The 16,808-nt window shown below is 35.3% G+C and overlaps 1 protein-coding gene across 5 annotated transcripts in view; it reads left to right on the top strand.

Annotated features, from left to right (window-relative positions):
• Nucleotides 1–16,808, top strand: part of LOC135126174 (cell adhesion molecule Dscam1) — a 139,749-nt gene that overhangs the window by 68,315 nt on the left and 54,626 nt on the right. For all 5 annotated transcript variants that reach the window (XM_064052018.1, XM_064052019.1, XM_064052016.1 and 2 more), the window contains exons 4-5: nucleotides 14,809–15,075; nucleotides 15,771–16,027. In XM_064052018.1, the coding sequence (XP_063908088.1) occupies nucleotides 14,809–15,075; nucleotides 15,771–16,027 (524 nt within the window). The remainder of the gene's footprint in view (nucleotides 1–14,808; nucleotides 15,076–15,770; nucleotides 16,028–16,808) is intronic.

The raw sequence follows: 16,808 nt of genomic DNA, 5'->3' as shown, positions 1-16,808 counted from the left end.
TTTAAGGCTATAAAGAGCATCATAAATCTTTAGTCAAAAAATATTTGCTTATCCCCTCCAAAAACTTGATGACGTCAGCTCAAAAGTTTGTGGAATAAATCATATCTAAAATGTACAAAATATGATGAGTCTGTACTTGTGATCTATCACTCCATTCATATTTTTTGGATTTGCATATACAGGGTGACTCAAAAAAATTAATGAATGCGTAAATATATTTTATTGATTTAATCAGGAACTACAAAACGGAATGCTCTGACATCTTGCAGGTGTTTTAAGGTTATAAAGAGCATAATAATGTTTAGTCAAAATATATTTGCTTATCCCCTCCAAAAACTTGATGACGTCAGCTCGAAAATTTGCCGAATAAATCATATCTAAAATGTACAAAATATGATCAGTCTGTACTTGTGATCTATCACTCCATTCATATTTTTTGGATTTGCATATACAGGGTGATTCAAGAAAATAAATGAAAGCGTAAATTTATTTTACTGATTTACTCAGGAACTACAAAACCGAATGCTTCGAAATCTTGAAGATATTTTAAAATTATCATAAGCATGGTAAATTTTTGATCAAAACGTATTTGGTCGTCCCCCCTAAAAAATTTATGATGTCACCACAAAATTTTGCTGAAAAAATCCTATCTAAAATGTACAAAATATGGTGAGTCTCTTCTTGTGATTTATAATTCCATTCAAATTTTTTCGATTTGCATATACAGGGTGACTCAAAAAAATTAATGAATGCGTAAATTTATTTTATTGATTTAATCAGGAACTACAAAACCGAATGCTTTGAAATCTTGCAGATGTTTTAAGGTTATAAAGAGCATAATAAATTTTTAGTCAAAATATATTTGGTTATCTTCTACAAAAAACTGATGACGTCAGCTCAAAGGTTTGCCGAATAAATCGTATCTAAAATGTACAAAATATGATGAGTCTGTACTTGTGATTTATCATTCCATTCATATTTTTGAATTTGCATATGCAGGGTGACTCAAAAAAATTAATGAAGGCGTGAATTTATTTTATCGATTTAATTAGGAATTACAAAACCGAATGCTTTGAAATCTTGGGAATATTTTAAAGTTATTATAAGCATGGTAAACTTTTGTTCAAAATGTATTTGTTCATCCCTCCTAAAAAAATTGATGACGTCACCCTTAAATTTTGCTGAATAAATCCTATCTAAAATGCAAAAAATATGATGAGTTTGTACTTGTGATTTATCATTCCATTCATATTTTTTAGATTTTCTTAAGAGGTGGTTCAAAAAAATTAATGAAGTCAATTTATTTTATTGATTAAATTAAAGGCAACACTTATTATTAGTATTACACCCCAACCAACCCAATTTGGTAGACACAAAATTTGTTAAAGGAAAAACTCGGTTGAAACATAAGGGTAGCACGCTTATTTACATCGACTTTAACATTACAGACCTGCATTTGTTTTATGCGCTGACTTGGTTCCGCGAATGTGAAATAGACATGTTTATAATCAACCAATTGTGAATTTCACCGTCAAGAATTAAAATAAAACCCAATGTTTTATATAATAAGCGGAAGTCGAAGCAATAAAACCGATGGTCGTTTTGTTTACAGTTTCTCTGTTTGACTCTCACGTATGCTGTTACGCCTGTCATCTTAAATTAAGAATGTTTATACATACACGATTTTCAGTTGCCTCTGATACGTAGGTATACGTGAGTAAATTGTTTCGTTATTTTATTGATTATTACAAATCAATATTCAAAACGACCCAATTCATTTTCCCGAAAATTTGAGAATATAATAATTTTATTCTTAGTATTACACTACATCTATCCCAACTGATATACGTGTCCTTGCAAAAATGTTGATGACGTCATCGCAATTTTTTTTTAAATTCCCACTACAAAAATGTAATGAGAAAAAAAACACAACAGGCATGCAGTCGTCAAGTTTCCGAATTTTTGAATTAAAAATTGTTAATGGGAGATTTTCGGGGCCTATTTATTTTATTTAATGCAAAGGGAAAGGTGCGAAAATGTTGCTTTAATTTAAAACATTTTCTATTCTAGTGAAATACCGTAATATTTGTCACAATGGGCCCAGAGTACCTATAATGCGGCACTCTCCACAACTCGCTCGTTTCACTCATTTCCTCGCCGCGTGTGACACAAAGCCCTGAATATCGATGCAATCACTTTTGTTAGCACCCCTCTTCGCCTCTCCAAAAGGCAAAAAAACTGCCCTCAACACGACGACAACGTCTGCTACGCCGAATGCATTTTTTCCACTCCAACAAAACCCTTTGCTGTTTCTAAAGCGAATTCAATTCGCTAAAAGCTTCTTGAAGCAAAAAGAACACCTCGGCGATACGCGCTGAATAACAATGGACCACTAACGCTGGTCACCTAATAAAATTTTCGCAAAACCGATTTTAAGCGTTTCCTTTCGGGCTTAATTGACGCGGCTGAGAGGTCAAAAGCCAACTTTACTCAAAGATCCCCACAATAGGCAACTATTCGGAGGTTAAACGGTTAATTTGGCTCGAAAGAGACGGGATCTCGATACAACGACGCGTTCGTTGGCAGAGCCGGACTTAGGGGGCAAGCATAAACTAGAAAGAACATAAGTACGTAAGTTGTTTCAGTAATAAAACCGAAGTGATGCGGTGGCGTATGTAATAGCTCAACATGTATATGATTGGTTGCATAATATCTGATTTTCATTTCCCGGAGTTTCGCATTCGTATCAGTTTCGATTTCGCGCGTAATTCGTTAAAGTTATATTGGCCCCGAGCCATCCCGTTAATTCCCCGCCCCCAAATTACACAACTAGCTGCAAGCCATCACAAAAACATGTCGCAACAGATTAATTCTTACACAATTTCCGACTCATTTGAAGCATAATTAAACCGGAGCTCTCCCTACCGACCCAGCTCACAAAACATATAAAACCCATATAAAGAGACGTCGCCGTTGTAATGCCTCCAAAAAAAGAAATTTCCCTCAACATAAAAACACCGCCGCGGGCAGTAAACGTCATTTATTTATGATAGAAATAATCCTTCCGTGTACGAAATTAGAACTTACTGCGATTTTTCTGAAGAACGTCGGACATAAATCGTCGCCACCATTATCCGCTTATTATCGGGAGCGGCTGGTAAAAAATGGGGCGTTCTTAATAAACGCGATGTTGTGTGGCGAGGCTCTAAAATCAAATTGAATTGACAGCGGTCGGAATTAAAATGGAAATTCGGCCATTTTCCGCGGAATTACAGCGCGCTCGAGCGCACGAAAGTCGTCATGGGGCGGTAAATCCGCTCCAGGTGTGTACAGCCATTACCTGGAGGTATATGGGTTGACGATAGACTTCGTTATGGGTTCTAAATTCTGTATTATGGCCGGATGCACTCAGGCCTGCGGTGAACGACGGCTCTTGAGACGCGCTGCTCGAAACACATCAGGTATTCAGAGCCGGACAAGAACACCCGATCGGGGGTTAAATGCGGCCTTTACAAGCTGCAAGGCTGGGAGATAATTGGCTGGTTCGGGGAATAATTACCCATAAATTTTAAGTAGCGAGGAAATTGGACAACCTGGATTTTCTCGACGCCTGTTTTAGAATAACTCAATCTAGAGCTAAAAAGTCGGCATAACTTGGGTCTGCTGAGTTAGCGTAACGTAACATTATTTTTTACGGTCATAGGAATGTACTCTGTCGTGTTATTAGTATTCAAAGGAAGACAAATCAATTGGGTTAGTCGTTTCGATTTGAAATTGCTGAGTCGGCGTAATATTCAACATTTATATGCCGTTTTATATTTGTTGTCTGCTTACATTTAGGCACGGAGTACGGGGGGGAAGGGTCACAGAAACGCAGGTTGCGCTTCAGAACTTTATTCTAACACTACCTAATCCACACTCTCCAACTGTACAATCACCTCTTATATCTATTCCTTACGTTAACAATTTTCCCTACTCATTTTATTGACACTATACTACACCTCTACCGGACAAAAAAAAAAAATTACATTTAGGTAACATTTAGATGTAATTTTTGTCTAAAACTAACACATTCGCACAATCATTCATCTGAAACTTGGTTTAAACTAACTCTAAACATGTTATGACCTACGCTAACTATTACTATTACAAATTTTCTTTTGATGACTTTACAAGACATGCTACACTACATGCAACGTGAGCCGTACATAGCAGATATGATATAATTTTGTTCTATTTTTATGCACTGTTACCTGTCTACTATTTTTAATTATTTTCACATTTGGTGTTTCTTCTTCTAAAACTTCGAAAGGACCGTTGTACACAACACTTAATTTATCACCTGTTTCGTTTTGCACTAAAATTAAATCACCTTTCTTATAAACTATGGGATTAGCATTTTTATCGTACTTATCTTTCCGTTTAAGTTTACTTGCAACTAAATTACAATGTGCATCTTGATGTGCTTTCTGTAACCTAAATTTTAATTCTTTAGAATAATCGTCAAAATTATACATTGGCTCAATTTCCTTAACTAAATTGCTAGGAATTTTACATTTTTTTCCGAAAACTAATTCATAAGGAGTGTACTTTGTTTCCGTATGTACTGTAGTATTATAAGAAAAACACCAATAAGATAGCCATGTACTCCATGATCTCGTTTTATTTTCTGTCATCGTTCTCAAATAAGCTCCTAAAACTTTATGAGAATTTTCAAGTGCCCCTATACTCTGATGATGGTAAGATGTAGAATGCAACTGCTTAATATGCAATAGTTTACAAATTTCAGCCATTGTTGATGAAATAAATTCCGTACCCCGATCTGAAGCAATTTCTTTCGGAATTCCGAACCGTAAAATAAAGTTTTCTACAAAATTTTTAGCTACTGTTATCGTGTCTTTGGTTTTTAATGGATACGCTTCTACAAATTTAGTTAAATCGCATTGCAGTGTGAGTATATAGTTAAAACCATATAAATCTTTTTCTATGGGGCCTACGATATCCAAATAGATTTTCTCAAATGAAGAAGATGGTGTAGATGTAATTACCATTGGTTCTTTTATATGTTTACTAAATTTCTGTTTTTGACAACTATCACATTTTTTTACAAAATTCGTAACGTCTCTACCTAATCCTGGCCAAAAGTAATATTTTTTAATATTATTTAGCATTCTGTTAATTCCTGCATGACCACTAGTTGGTAGTAAGTGGAAATCATTTAAAATTACTGTTTGTTCATCTTTATTAAATACACGTTGAGCTCCTGACACAACATAAATCCTTGGAAAAGGAAGGTTGAACTTATTTGTATTTTGGGTACCCTGTGAGCTCATTTCATTATTACATATCCTAGCTAGGTCTCTTATAACATGCGCATTATCATTATTTTTTAAAACTGTCAACTCTGTAATATCAAATTTTTTACAAATTAACGCTAATTCTCTCGACAACTCGTCTCGCGCTGATGCCGATCGGGATTTTAGGTTTGTGTAAATTGTTGACACAGCAGGAATATAGGTAAAATTTCCAATCTTTTCTTTGTGATATTTCTCAAAACTTTTGGAAATTGCCTTAGGATTAACTACCAATTCAATACAATCTTTGGGTTTTTTGAGTATTTCTACAATATTCGGGTGATCAGTCCGTATGTTTGCAGTAATCTCTGAATTGTCATATTTCTGGTCACTGGATTTACATTTTTTTACTTGCGCTCTTGTCATCACAGCAATCAAATTTTCATTCATACTTTTCAATTCATTCGATGACACACTCACTCGTGATAAAGCATCTGCAGAGACATTATCTGCTCCTTTCACATACTCAACAACAAAATCATACTCTTCCAAACATAATCTAAATTTAGTTAATCTGCTAGAGGGATTGGTAAGATTGAATAAATATACCAGTGGTCTGTGATCAGTTAAAATTTTAAACCGTCTACCATACAGATATGGTCGAAAATGTTTCACTCCCCAGACTATAGCTAATAACTCTTTTTCTATAGTTGAGTAATTCAATTCGGCTTTATTTAGAACTCGACTGGCGTAAGCTACTGGTTTACTATTTTGATTTGATAAAATAGCTCCAACTGCTATCCCAGATGCATCAGTTTGTAAAATAAACTCATTTTTTTCTGAAAAATCTGGATAATCCAATACCGGAGGTCTCGTAAGAGCATTTTTAAGATTTAGAAAAGCTTGTTGACAAGATTTAGACCATTCAAATGTTATACATTTTTCTTACAAAGTTGATTTAAGGGTGCTGCCCTTTCAGCAAATTTTGGTATGTATTTTCTGTAGTAATTAGCAAATGCCACGAATCGTCTTACTTCATCAACTGTTGTCGGAATAGGATATTCATTTAATATTTTAGTTTTACTAGGATCAGGTAAAATACCATTCGATGTAATAATATGTCCCAAATAAAGAATCTCTTTCTTCAAAAACTCACATTTTACTAGATTAAGTTTCAAGTTCACTTCCCTAAGCCTGTTAAATACTTTAATTAAATTAGAATTGTGATCTTGTAGATTTCTTCCAAATACAATTAAATCATCTAGGTAGACAAAACATTTTTCATAATTTAAACCAGACATTGCTATTGTCATTAGTCGTGAAAAAGCTCTGGGACTTGTTTTTAAACCCATCGGCAACCTTTTCATTTGAAACTGCCCCTGGTTTGTAGTAAAAGCTGTATAAGGTCGACTTTGTTGTTCTAATTCTACCTGATAGTATCCCTGACTCAGATCTAAATGCGAAAAATATATCGCTCCCGCTAATGAATCTAAAATATCTGTTATATTCGGTAAGGGAAATTTATCGTCCTCAATTTTCTGATTAAGTAACCTATAATCGATAACTACCCTCCATTTCTTTTCCCCATTTCTATCATTTTTCTTTGGAACTAGAAGAAGTGGTGACGAATATTCGCTTTTAGATTCTTCTATTATATCATCTTTCAACATGTTACGTATTTGTTTTTCGATTTCTAGTTTTTGTGTTTGTGGAATCCTATGGGGTTTGACATAAATAGAACTTGTATTATCCTTCAGTTTAATGGATTGTTTATATAAATTAGTAGTCGATAATTTATCTTCTGGTAAATGAAATATATCAGCGTATTTAGCACAAATATTTTCAATTGTTTTCTGTTCTTGTGGATTTAACGACTTTAAGTTTAACAAATTTAATAAATTTTCTACTCTATCAGCCAGAACTGTATTTCTCTCAAATTTACATATGTTATATTCACATAATCTTTGCAACTCAGGTACACAGTTTTTCAAACATACTTCAGTTTCTCTTGTATTGAGAATTTTGACTGGAATTTTACCATTTTTTGGTCTAACAATACTGTTGGCAATAAAGACTTCAGAACATAATTCTTTTGACACAATAACACAATCTTCTTTAATTTTTGTCGATAACCAAAAAACAAACTCACATCGCGGTGGAATTGCAATAATATCATCATTATCAGAACGTAACGGTATTATAGTTTCTTTATTAAAATGTGACAGAAGTAAAGTATCCTTTTCAAAATCAATAACTCCTCTAAACTTTTTCAGAAAATTTTTACCTATAATGCCATTTGTTGAACACGATAAATTTAAAATACGTAAAATTGTGCTGAATTGCGTGCTGATGCAAGAGCTTAAATCTACGTTGGGTGAAGCTTATTCTGTTGAGAAGAGCAAAAAGTGGAGTCCGCGTGTTATAATTAAAGGTATTGATTTAGATTTTTTTGAATATGATGATGCAAGATTGATCAGAAAAATAGTAACATCTAATGAGCTTGATGAAACCCTTATTACCAGTGATGTTAAAATTATAACTAGGATAAAATTTAAAAAAAGTTTTAATGTTGTAATGCAAGTAAGCTATCAAGTTCGTAATATCTTAGTGAGTAAGGGTAAAGTTTTTGTAGGTTGGCGTTCATGTAAATGTAATGATAACTTTAGGATACTAAAATGTTTTAAATGCCTAAGATATGGAGTCGTGATTGTAAAAATGAGGAGTCAGTATGTTACAAGTGCTCTCTAAGTCATGAAGCTAAACAGTGTACTAGTGAGTCTTATAAATGTATCAACTGCGCTGAGTATAATTTAAAAAACAAAAATTCATTAATTTCGACACAACATGTATGCGGGGACAAGCAGCAGTGCGCTATGTACAAGAAGCAGCTTAATATATTAATATCTAAAATTGACTATGGCCACTAGCTCAAATAAAAATAATTCTAAGCTAATGAGTATAGCTCATTTGAATGTACGTTCCGTGTTTATAGGATTTACTGAATTTCAGAATTTAATATATTCCAATGACTTTGATGTGGTAGCGGTGACGGAGACTTGGCTTTCTGATCATATACCTTCTTAAGTGGTCAATATGGATAATTATAAACTATATTTTTAATATTCACTGTTAAATTATTGTGTGAATTATATATTTTTGTTGTGGTTATTACATATTTATATTATTATTTTCTTCCTAGATATTGCATCTCTAAGTTAATTTTATTATTTTATTTTATTTTATTGTTTTTGCAATTAATATTTATTTTGTAAGGTTGAGTGGAATAGCCTATGGCTAGACTCCGCCTAAACATGTATCATTTTATCATGAATAAAGTCCTATGTATGTGTGTGTGTAATTTGGGGCTGCTGAGTCGCTCTGTTTGTGTCTGGCTCATCGTTCCGCTTCAAGCTTTGTTGTGTTCCAATTTCTCAATAATAAAAATCATATATCAAGTTAATGCATTACCCCCCGAAACTTCCAAGACGAAGCACACCCCCTTCCGCCTCCCGGCCTCCCGCCGGCCGCATCTGCTTACCTGAGAGCTTTTAAATGCTATCAATTATTCAATACGCGCCTACATATCACGATCCTGAAATATGCGAATTCTCCCTGGGAGCATTTTTACGTAATTGAAAATATCATCGCTTAACTTCTTCGTTCCCATCAAATCGAATTAAGTCGATCCGTCAAGGATAATTACTGCTGATTACAAGAACACGTGTACAAACTTAACGGGGGAGTTAAATCGTGCCTTCACATCCCCCATTGATTAGCTATTTTGTCTTGGAGGCAACCTCAGACATATCAAAACATGCTCGAATTCAGGGACTTTGTTCGAACACGGAGGCGTAATTAAGACGTTTGAACGCGTTTCAATTCGGGAGAGGGAGAAACGCATTACGCCACTTTTGTATGTCAATAGGATTTGGAAAATTTATGGCGGATTTGCGTGCAGAGATGATGGGTGGTGGGTTTTCAAAACGAGACAAAGAGAACTTGGCAGATTCAAAGGGGAGGTATGCTGAAGTTTATGCGATGGATTCCGGGGTTTACCGTGACGGTTTTGGCGCTGCTGAGTCGGCGAAATGTGATGCTGCTGAGTTGTCGTATTTTCAGTTGCGTCCTACGTCGAAAAACCGGTCAAACGTCGAGTTTCCATTTGAGGCTTTTTTTATTGACCTGTGGTGGACCCTAATTTTCTACGTTTGTCTTTTCCTTTGTGATTTTGAGCGAATATTTAATGTTCCATAAAAAAGTTTATGTCGTCTGTTTTTGTTTTTATGCCATACGTAAATTCGCCCTAGATATACATAAACTTTCTGAACATGAACGGAAATCTATTACGGCCTTAAGTGATTTAGTAAAATGGTACTCGAGACGTGTTCATTTCAAATAAAAGCAATAAAATACAGGGTACGAGCAATAGGTATAAATGTGTTCGATTTTATGGTTTATTTACGATGGCAATAATTCAGAATATAAGTGAAGCGGAATTACTTAAAATTTCATTATTGGGGTTATGCGATCGGGAAATAGAAAACGCACCGGTTGATCAGTCAAACGAATTTGTTGCTGATCGGTTTCGGTGCTTTTAATAGCATCTTCAGTTTCGACAATTCGCGACAACCAAAAATGGAAACGGTGTCGTGAATTTTTTCTCGTCCGGGATTAGTAATTTTGTTTTATGTCTTGGGGTACGGTTAAAACATTTTTATATGGCAATTGTAATAAAGTGCAAAATATTCTAATATCACGCGTGCGAGGACATTAAAATGTAAATTAAGCATAAACCCGACGTTATTAAGGCCATAAACGCCTTTATTAATTCGTAATATCTTCATTTATGTAGTTTTATTGACAGTTCCGGAAACAAGTTGTGTAAAAAGAAACTTATATTTTGCATTTTTTTTTTTTAATATACATGGCCATATTTTCACAACAACTAACTTAAAACATGGTTAAAGTGGTACATTTTTGCAAGAAAAAGGAAATCGATATTTCCTTATACAAATTTTCCATTTTAAACATGTTTTAAGTTGATGTTGTGAAAAGAAGTCTACACATATTGAAACAAAAAGACAAAATGTAAGCCCGCCCACCCACCCTGTCTCAATTGTGATGATTTTTTATTCGCAGTGAAGCTTAACTGCAAAATACTTATTTCTTTACAAGAAATTGAAAACATGTTTTTGAGTATCGTGTCGTTCAAAGAATTTTATATATATTAAGAAAAAAAGGCAAAATATTAACTACCGCCCACCCACCCCATCTCAATTGCGAAGATTTTTTGATACTTAGAAACTTAAAACACGTTTAAAATGGTAAATGTGGATTTTGCAATTAGGCTCCGCCCCTAAGTCTGCCAACGAATGAAAACTTCATTACTATTTAGATCAGACCAGGCATGGGTGGGGTTAAATTTTTTCTTAATATACACAGCATTCTTTGACGAACACCATACAGAAAAACATGTTTTTATAATAACTCGTAGAGAAATAAGGATTTTGCACTTAAGCCCCGCCCCCTTGAGTCACGACGAATAAAAAAATCATCACAATTGAGACAGGGTGGGTGGGCGGGGCTTATATTTTGCCTTTTTTTTTCGTAATATACATGGCCATATTTTCACAACAAGAAAATTAAAACATGGTTAAAATTGTACATTTTTGCAAGGAAAAGGAAATCGATATTTCCTTATACAAATTTTTCATTTTAAAGATGTTTCATGATGTGAAAAGAAGTCCACAAATATTAAAAAAAGACAAAATATAAGATAGCCCACCCGCCCTGTCTCAATTGTGATGATTTTTTGATATTTAGAAACTTAAAACATGTTTAAAATGGTAAATGTGGATTTTGCAATTAGGCTCCGCCCCTAAGTCTGCCAACGAATGAAAACTTCATTACTATTTAGATCAGACCAGGCATGGGTGGGGTTAAATTTTTTCTTAATATACACAGCATTCTTTGACGAACACCATACAGAAAAACATGTTTTTATAATAAATCGTAGAGAAATAAGGATTTTGCAGTTAAACCCCGCCCCCTTGAGTCACGACGAATAAAAAAATCATCACAATTGAGACAGGGTGGGTGGGCGGGGCTTATATTTTGCCTTTTTTTCCTTAATATACATGGCCATATTTTCACAACAAGTAACTTAAAACATGGTTAAAATGATACATTTTTGCAAGGAAAAGGAAATCGATATTTCCGTATGCAAATTTTCCATTTTAAACATGTTTTAAGTTTCATGTTGTGAAAAAAAGTCTACACATATTAAAACAAAAAGACAAAATGTAAGCCCGCCCACCCACCCTGTCTCAATTGTGATGATTTTTTAATTCGCAGTGAAGCTTAACTGCAAAATACTTATTTCTTTACAAGAAATTGAAAACATGTTGAGTATCGTGTTGTTCAAACAATTTTCTGTATATTAAGAAAAAAGGCAAAATATTAACCTCGCCCACCCATCCCATTTCCATTGTAATTATTTTTTTATTCTTAGAAACTTAAAACACGTTTAAAATGGTGAATGTTTGGAGGGAAATATGGAATTTGCAATTAGGCTCCGCCCCTAGGGCTGCCAACGAATGAAAATTTCATTACTATGTAGATCAAGGCAGGTATGGGTGGGGCTTAATTTTTCTTAATATACATAGTACTCTTTGAACAACACGATACTCAGAAACATGGTTTCAATTTCTCGTGGAGAAATCAGGATTTTGCAGTTAAGCTCCGCCCTCTTGGCTCACGACGAATACAAAAATCATCACAATTGAGACAGGGTGGGTGGGCGGGGCTTATATTTTGCCTTTTTTTTTTCTTAATATACATGGCCATATTTTCACAACAAGTAACTTAAAACATGGTTAAAATGGTACATGTTTGCAAGGAAAAAAAATCGATATTTCCGTATGCAAATTTTCCATTTTAAACATGTTTTAAGTTTCATGTTGTGAAAATAGTCTACACATATTAAAACAAAAAGACAACATGTAAGCCCGCCCACCCACCCTGTCTCAATTGTGATGATTTTTTTATTCGCAGTGAAGCTTAACTGCAAAATACTTATTTCTTTACAAGAAATTGAAAACATGTTTTTGAGTATCGTGTTGTTCAAAGAATTTTGTGTATATTAAGAAAAAAGGCAAAATATTAACCCCGCCCACCATCCCATCTCCATTGTAATGATTTTTTTATTCTTAGGAACTTAAAACACGTTTAAAATGGTGAATGTTTGGAGGGAAATATGGAATTTGCAATTAGGCTCCGCCCCTAGGGCTGCCAACGAATGAAAACTTCATTACTATGTAGATCAAGGCAGGTATGGGTGGGGCTTAATTTTTCTTAATATACATAGTACTCTTTGAACAACACGATATTCAGAAATATGGTTTCAATTTCTCGTGGAGAAATCAGGATTTTGCAGTTAAGCTACGCCCTCTTGGCTCACGACGAATAAAAAAATCATCACAATTGAGATAGGGTGGGTGGGCGGGGTTTATATTTTGCCTTTGTTTTCTTAATATATGTAGATTTATTTCGACAACAAGAAACTTAAAACATGTCTAAAATGGTAATAATCAACTTAAGTCCTCCACTTAATACTTACTTAGAATATCTGCACAATTAGCAGTTTTCTCAAAAATCTTCGAAACCACAAACACTGATTTTTTTCAGAAATAGATGTTCACAGAAATTTCCACTTTAGTTTTTTATTTATATAGAAATAATAATAATAAACACGAAAATGTTCCTTACGAAGTGGACAAAAGGTCTAAACACTTCAAAACTGACAACAGTCCAAACCAGGAAAACGTCGTTCTATTACAAAATAGAACAAACCACTTTTTTAATACTTGTAGTTCTTGATTTACAAAAACCCTCCAATTTATTATAGGTTCCCCACGGAAGTTACTTAAAAATTGATTGCTACATCGCAACAAATGCTGAACTACGTACCGCTGACTACAGAGAATATTTTCAATGGATCAGTCAATTTCTTATAAACCAGTAACAAAAATTAAGATGCCACTAACAAATTCTAATAACAAATTTTCACAACAAAGATAATAATAAACCGTTTATACTTTTTGCCAACTAATTTTGGCACTCGGCCAAGTTGCATCTGATCGAACTGTGACAAATTGGGCACTTTTTTCGCATTAAAATCTATTAAACTGATAAAAAACTGGTCGAAGGCTACTTTCGCTGAACTTTCCTCGCACCTGAAGTACAATCCAACAAATCCCGCTTCTTTGAAAAATTATTAAATTGTACTATGCTACATAATTACTTGGCAAAATTGTAAGATGATGTCATCAGTTGGAGTGGGGGATAAACAGAAAACTAACGATTTGCCATACTTCCGATAACCTTAAAAAATCAACACGGATTCATAAACCACAAATGCAGTGGTATCCAATTGTATAAAATTCCCATTATTGTTAGGAAGAGGGTTGGGAAAAAATCCGATTTTTTTAAACCAAAAACCAGTGATTTAAAAAATCATTGACACTCTATGCAAGTTATATAACAACATGGTTGTGAGCGTCGTGTCACCAAAATTAAACATTATAAATTAAATGTGGCTCTACAATGAACACTGGAGATTCTTTGTTTAAAAACAAATGTACATAGGTAATTGTTTCGTGATAAATAAACCTAAAGCATTAAATATCGAAGCGGCGGTCAAAATCGTACCGGCAATATTCGGTGCCGGGATGAATAAATAAAGCGATTTTCCGCGTCCCTTATGGCCGTAACACGATTCAGCTAAATCAGTTAATAAACGAATCATTTAGCCCCGCTCGATACAAATCAGCCCCATTCCATATGTTGCATTTTCAATTAAGTATTAACATTTGCCCCATACCTCGGGCCCGTGTAGTTATCGAGATTACCTCGTAAAATAAACCACTATTCCAAACAAAATTCCCCTATTCGAACAAAAGCCACTGGAAATCATTACCCGATCCGTTTTATCATCAGCCATATATCAAATTCCCACGTTTAGTTTAAGCGGAAAAGTTGAGAGTATATTTACATTGTAAAGTTATATTGTGTGTACGGACTTACAAGTACATAACAACTTTTTTGCTCGACTTGCCCAATTTAAAAGTTTCAACTTCCAACAGCCAGTATACGAAATAAATGGGCTATTCGGGGCCGAATTAGCATTTTGAGGGTGAAAACGGCTCGAAAAACTTTAAGATTCGGCGTGTAGGTGCGCGAGATTTCAAACTTGTTAAATTAAATTACGATTGATCGGCGTAATACGACCAGTTTGGGAAGACGTTTCTTTATCTATTTATGAAGCGGATTTTTTAACTATTCATGAAACACGGGGAAGGACGTAAATTCGCGCAAGTTATTTACTTGGAACAACTAACAACAAGGGAACAATTTCATTTTTTACATGTTTTTTTTGTTGTTGAAAGAAAAATTCCTGCAGCGCATTCAGCAGGAAATGTCCCGACGTATCTCACTGTGGCTTTTCCATTTGCAGTTGTCAAGCAGAAATACGACGTCCAAGTGCACGACGAATACGTAATAGCCGGAAACACGGCGGTGCTAAAATGCAAGATTCCGAATTATGTGACCGAGTACGTCATGGTTACGTCCTGGGTCCAGGACGAAACTGTAAACATTTATCCCAACACGGACATAGGGGGAAAATATGTCGTCCTTAGCAACGGAGACCTCTACGTGGCGAACGTCGGACCAGGAGACGGCTACAAGAATTATGGCTGTCGGACTGTCAACCGTTTAACAGGTCAGACTCATGTTAAAATCATACTTTTAGCTCGATCAATGAAAAGGGTAAATTAACGAAATAATCCTTAAATTCGTTGCTTTTCACCATTGACACTGTCGCTATTCTTCGAAACTTCTGCACTCCTTTAATTAAATATTCACGGCATGAGTGTTCCAAGGAGCGCAAATTGCATTTCCTGGAGCATTAAAGCTCCCACTATTTGGGTAATTCGATCCGAAAGAGTCAGTAAGTGAGTTTATTTAAAACTTTGCTTTCTGCAACCGCGAAGTTTGCGGGGTTATTTCCCTCTCGGCAAAAAATTGCTTTGGCTCTCGTACGGAATACATTAGGAGTTTGGAAATTGTCGCTGTGTAGTTCCTGTTTACCCAAGAAATACCCCGACTCGCCAAGCAAACATTGGGCTGTAAAAATATTTGGGACCGGCGGTTTTTTAATGAAAAAGTTGGTCGCAGGAAGAAGAGAATGCTGTTTGTATCGAATTGGAAAAGTTCCACAAACACATTTAGGAAACGGGGTAATATAGTCTCGGGGAAATGTGGAGGGAGCCGGACAACGGGGCGTGCGAGATTTAAAAGGGGAGTTTTCTTGATTCGGGAGTTGGAGCCATAAAGAAAGGAGATTCACGATCTCTGTTAATTTTTATGCTGGTGTTTCTCGGTTATATAACCGTGTTGTCCATTGTCTCCTTTCAGGTGAAGTCCAGACGAGCATGTACCCCGGCAGGATAATAGTGACCGAGCCTAAGGGCAACGTCCAGCCGCGCATCAGCGTCGACAAGTACAACGCCAGACGCGTCGTCTTGGGGGAGGACGTCACGCTGCCGTGCGTCGCGCAAGGACATCCGGTTCCTGGATACTACTGGAAACGGGAATTGCAAGGACAAAGCGTACCTGTTGCACTCGGCGAGCGTCTGACCATTTTATCGGCCGGATTACTCCGGATATCCAAAGTGAGTGAAAAATTAATTCAGTGCGGCTGCCTTTATTCCCACCCTTGCAGCCAGCGTCCGATTACGTTCCCTGTCCTCCTCGAGGAATTTCTACAACTTATTTCGCAATCCGAAAGTCGCAGCAACATCTCGGAGAGAGTGAATTTGTAATGACGTAATCTCTGCCTTTATGGTGATCGTTCAATTTGAAAGCTCGCTGCAGGTCTGAGACTGAGGAAGTGAAACAAAGAGCATTTTAAAGATCGTTAACTAAACTGCTTCCTTTATTGGTAATTCGAGACTCGGTATAAAAGAGTTTATGCCAGAAAAGCGAGCAGCTTCAAAGCCGGAGACAACAACGAAGTTAAAAAAGAATGAATGGAGAAGTTCTTAGGTAGTATTTATCTTTATAAGGTGGATCGCGTCGGCAAATGTAGAAATGTAATCTTCTCGATGTGAATTTGTTGCGTTGGCTGAATTTCACTGCACGAAAGAAAAAATGCGCGGATTCGGGACATTCGCTCTGGTTTTTAAATCGGGCTGAATATGATTTTTTCTCCCAGTTTCGACGATGTCTATCAGAATTAAAAAAATATATTTATGAAAAATATTAGAAAACAAACCCGGCGCATCCACCATTTCTATTATCCATTAACGATTTTTATATGGTAAAGTAGGCTTTGATATTTTTTCTTTAAGTTGAATAAACTGATTTGATGATTTAGTTTTATGTCTGTCAGTACAACTTTTCGATTTTATTAAGTTTCTGATTTTTCAAATTTGCGGTATTTTTATTTTTCGA

Source organism: Zophobas morio, unplaced genomic scaffold, assembly GCF_036711695.1.
Source record: "Zophobas morio isolate AGI-343-1 ecotype UQ-CSIRO unplaced genomic scaffold, CSIRO_AGI_Zmor_V1 ptg000010l, whole genome shotgun sequence".
Taxonomy (NCBI): domain Eukaryota; kingdom Metazoa; phylum Arthropoda; class Insecta; order Coleoptera; family Tenebrionidae; genus Zophobas; species Zophobas morio.
Note: the sequence above shows the minus strand (reverse complement) of the source record. Positions and strands in the feature narration are given on the sequence as shown.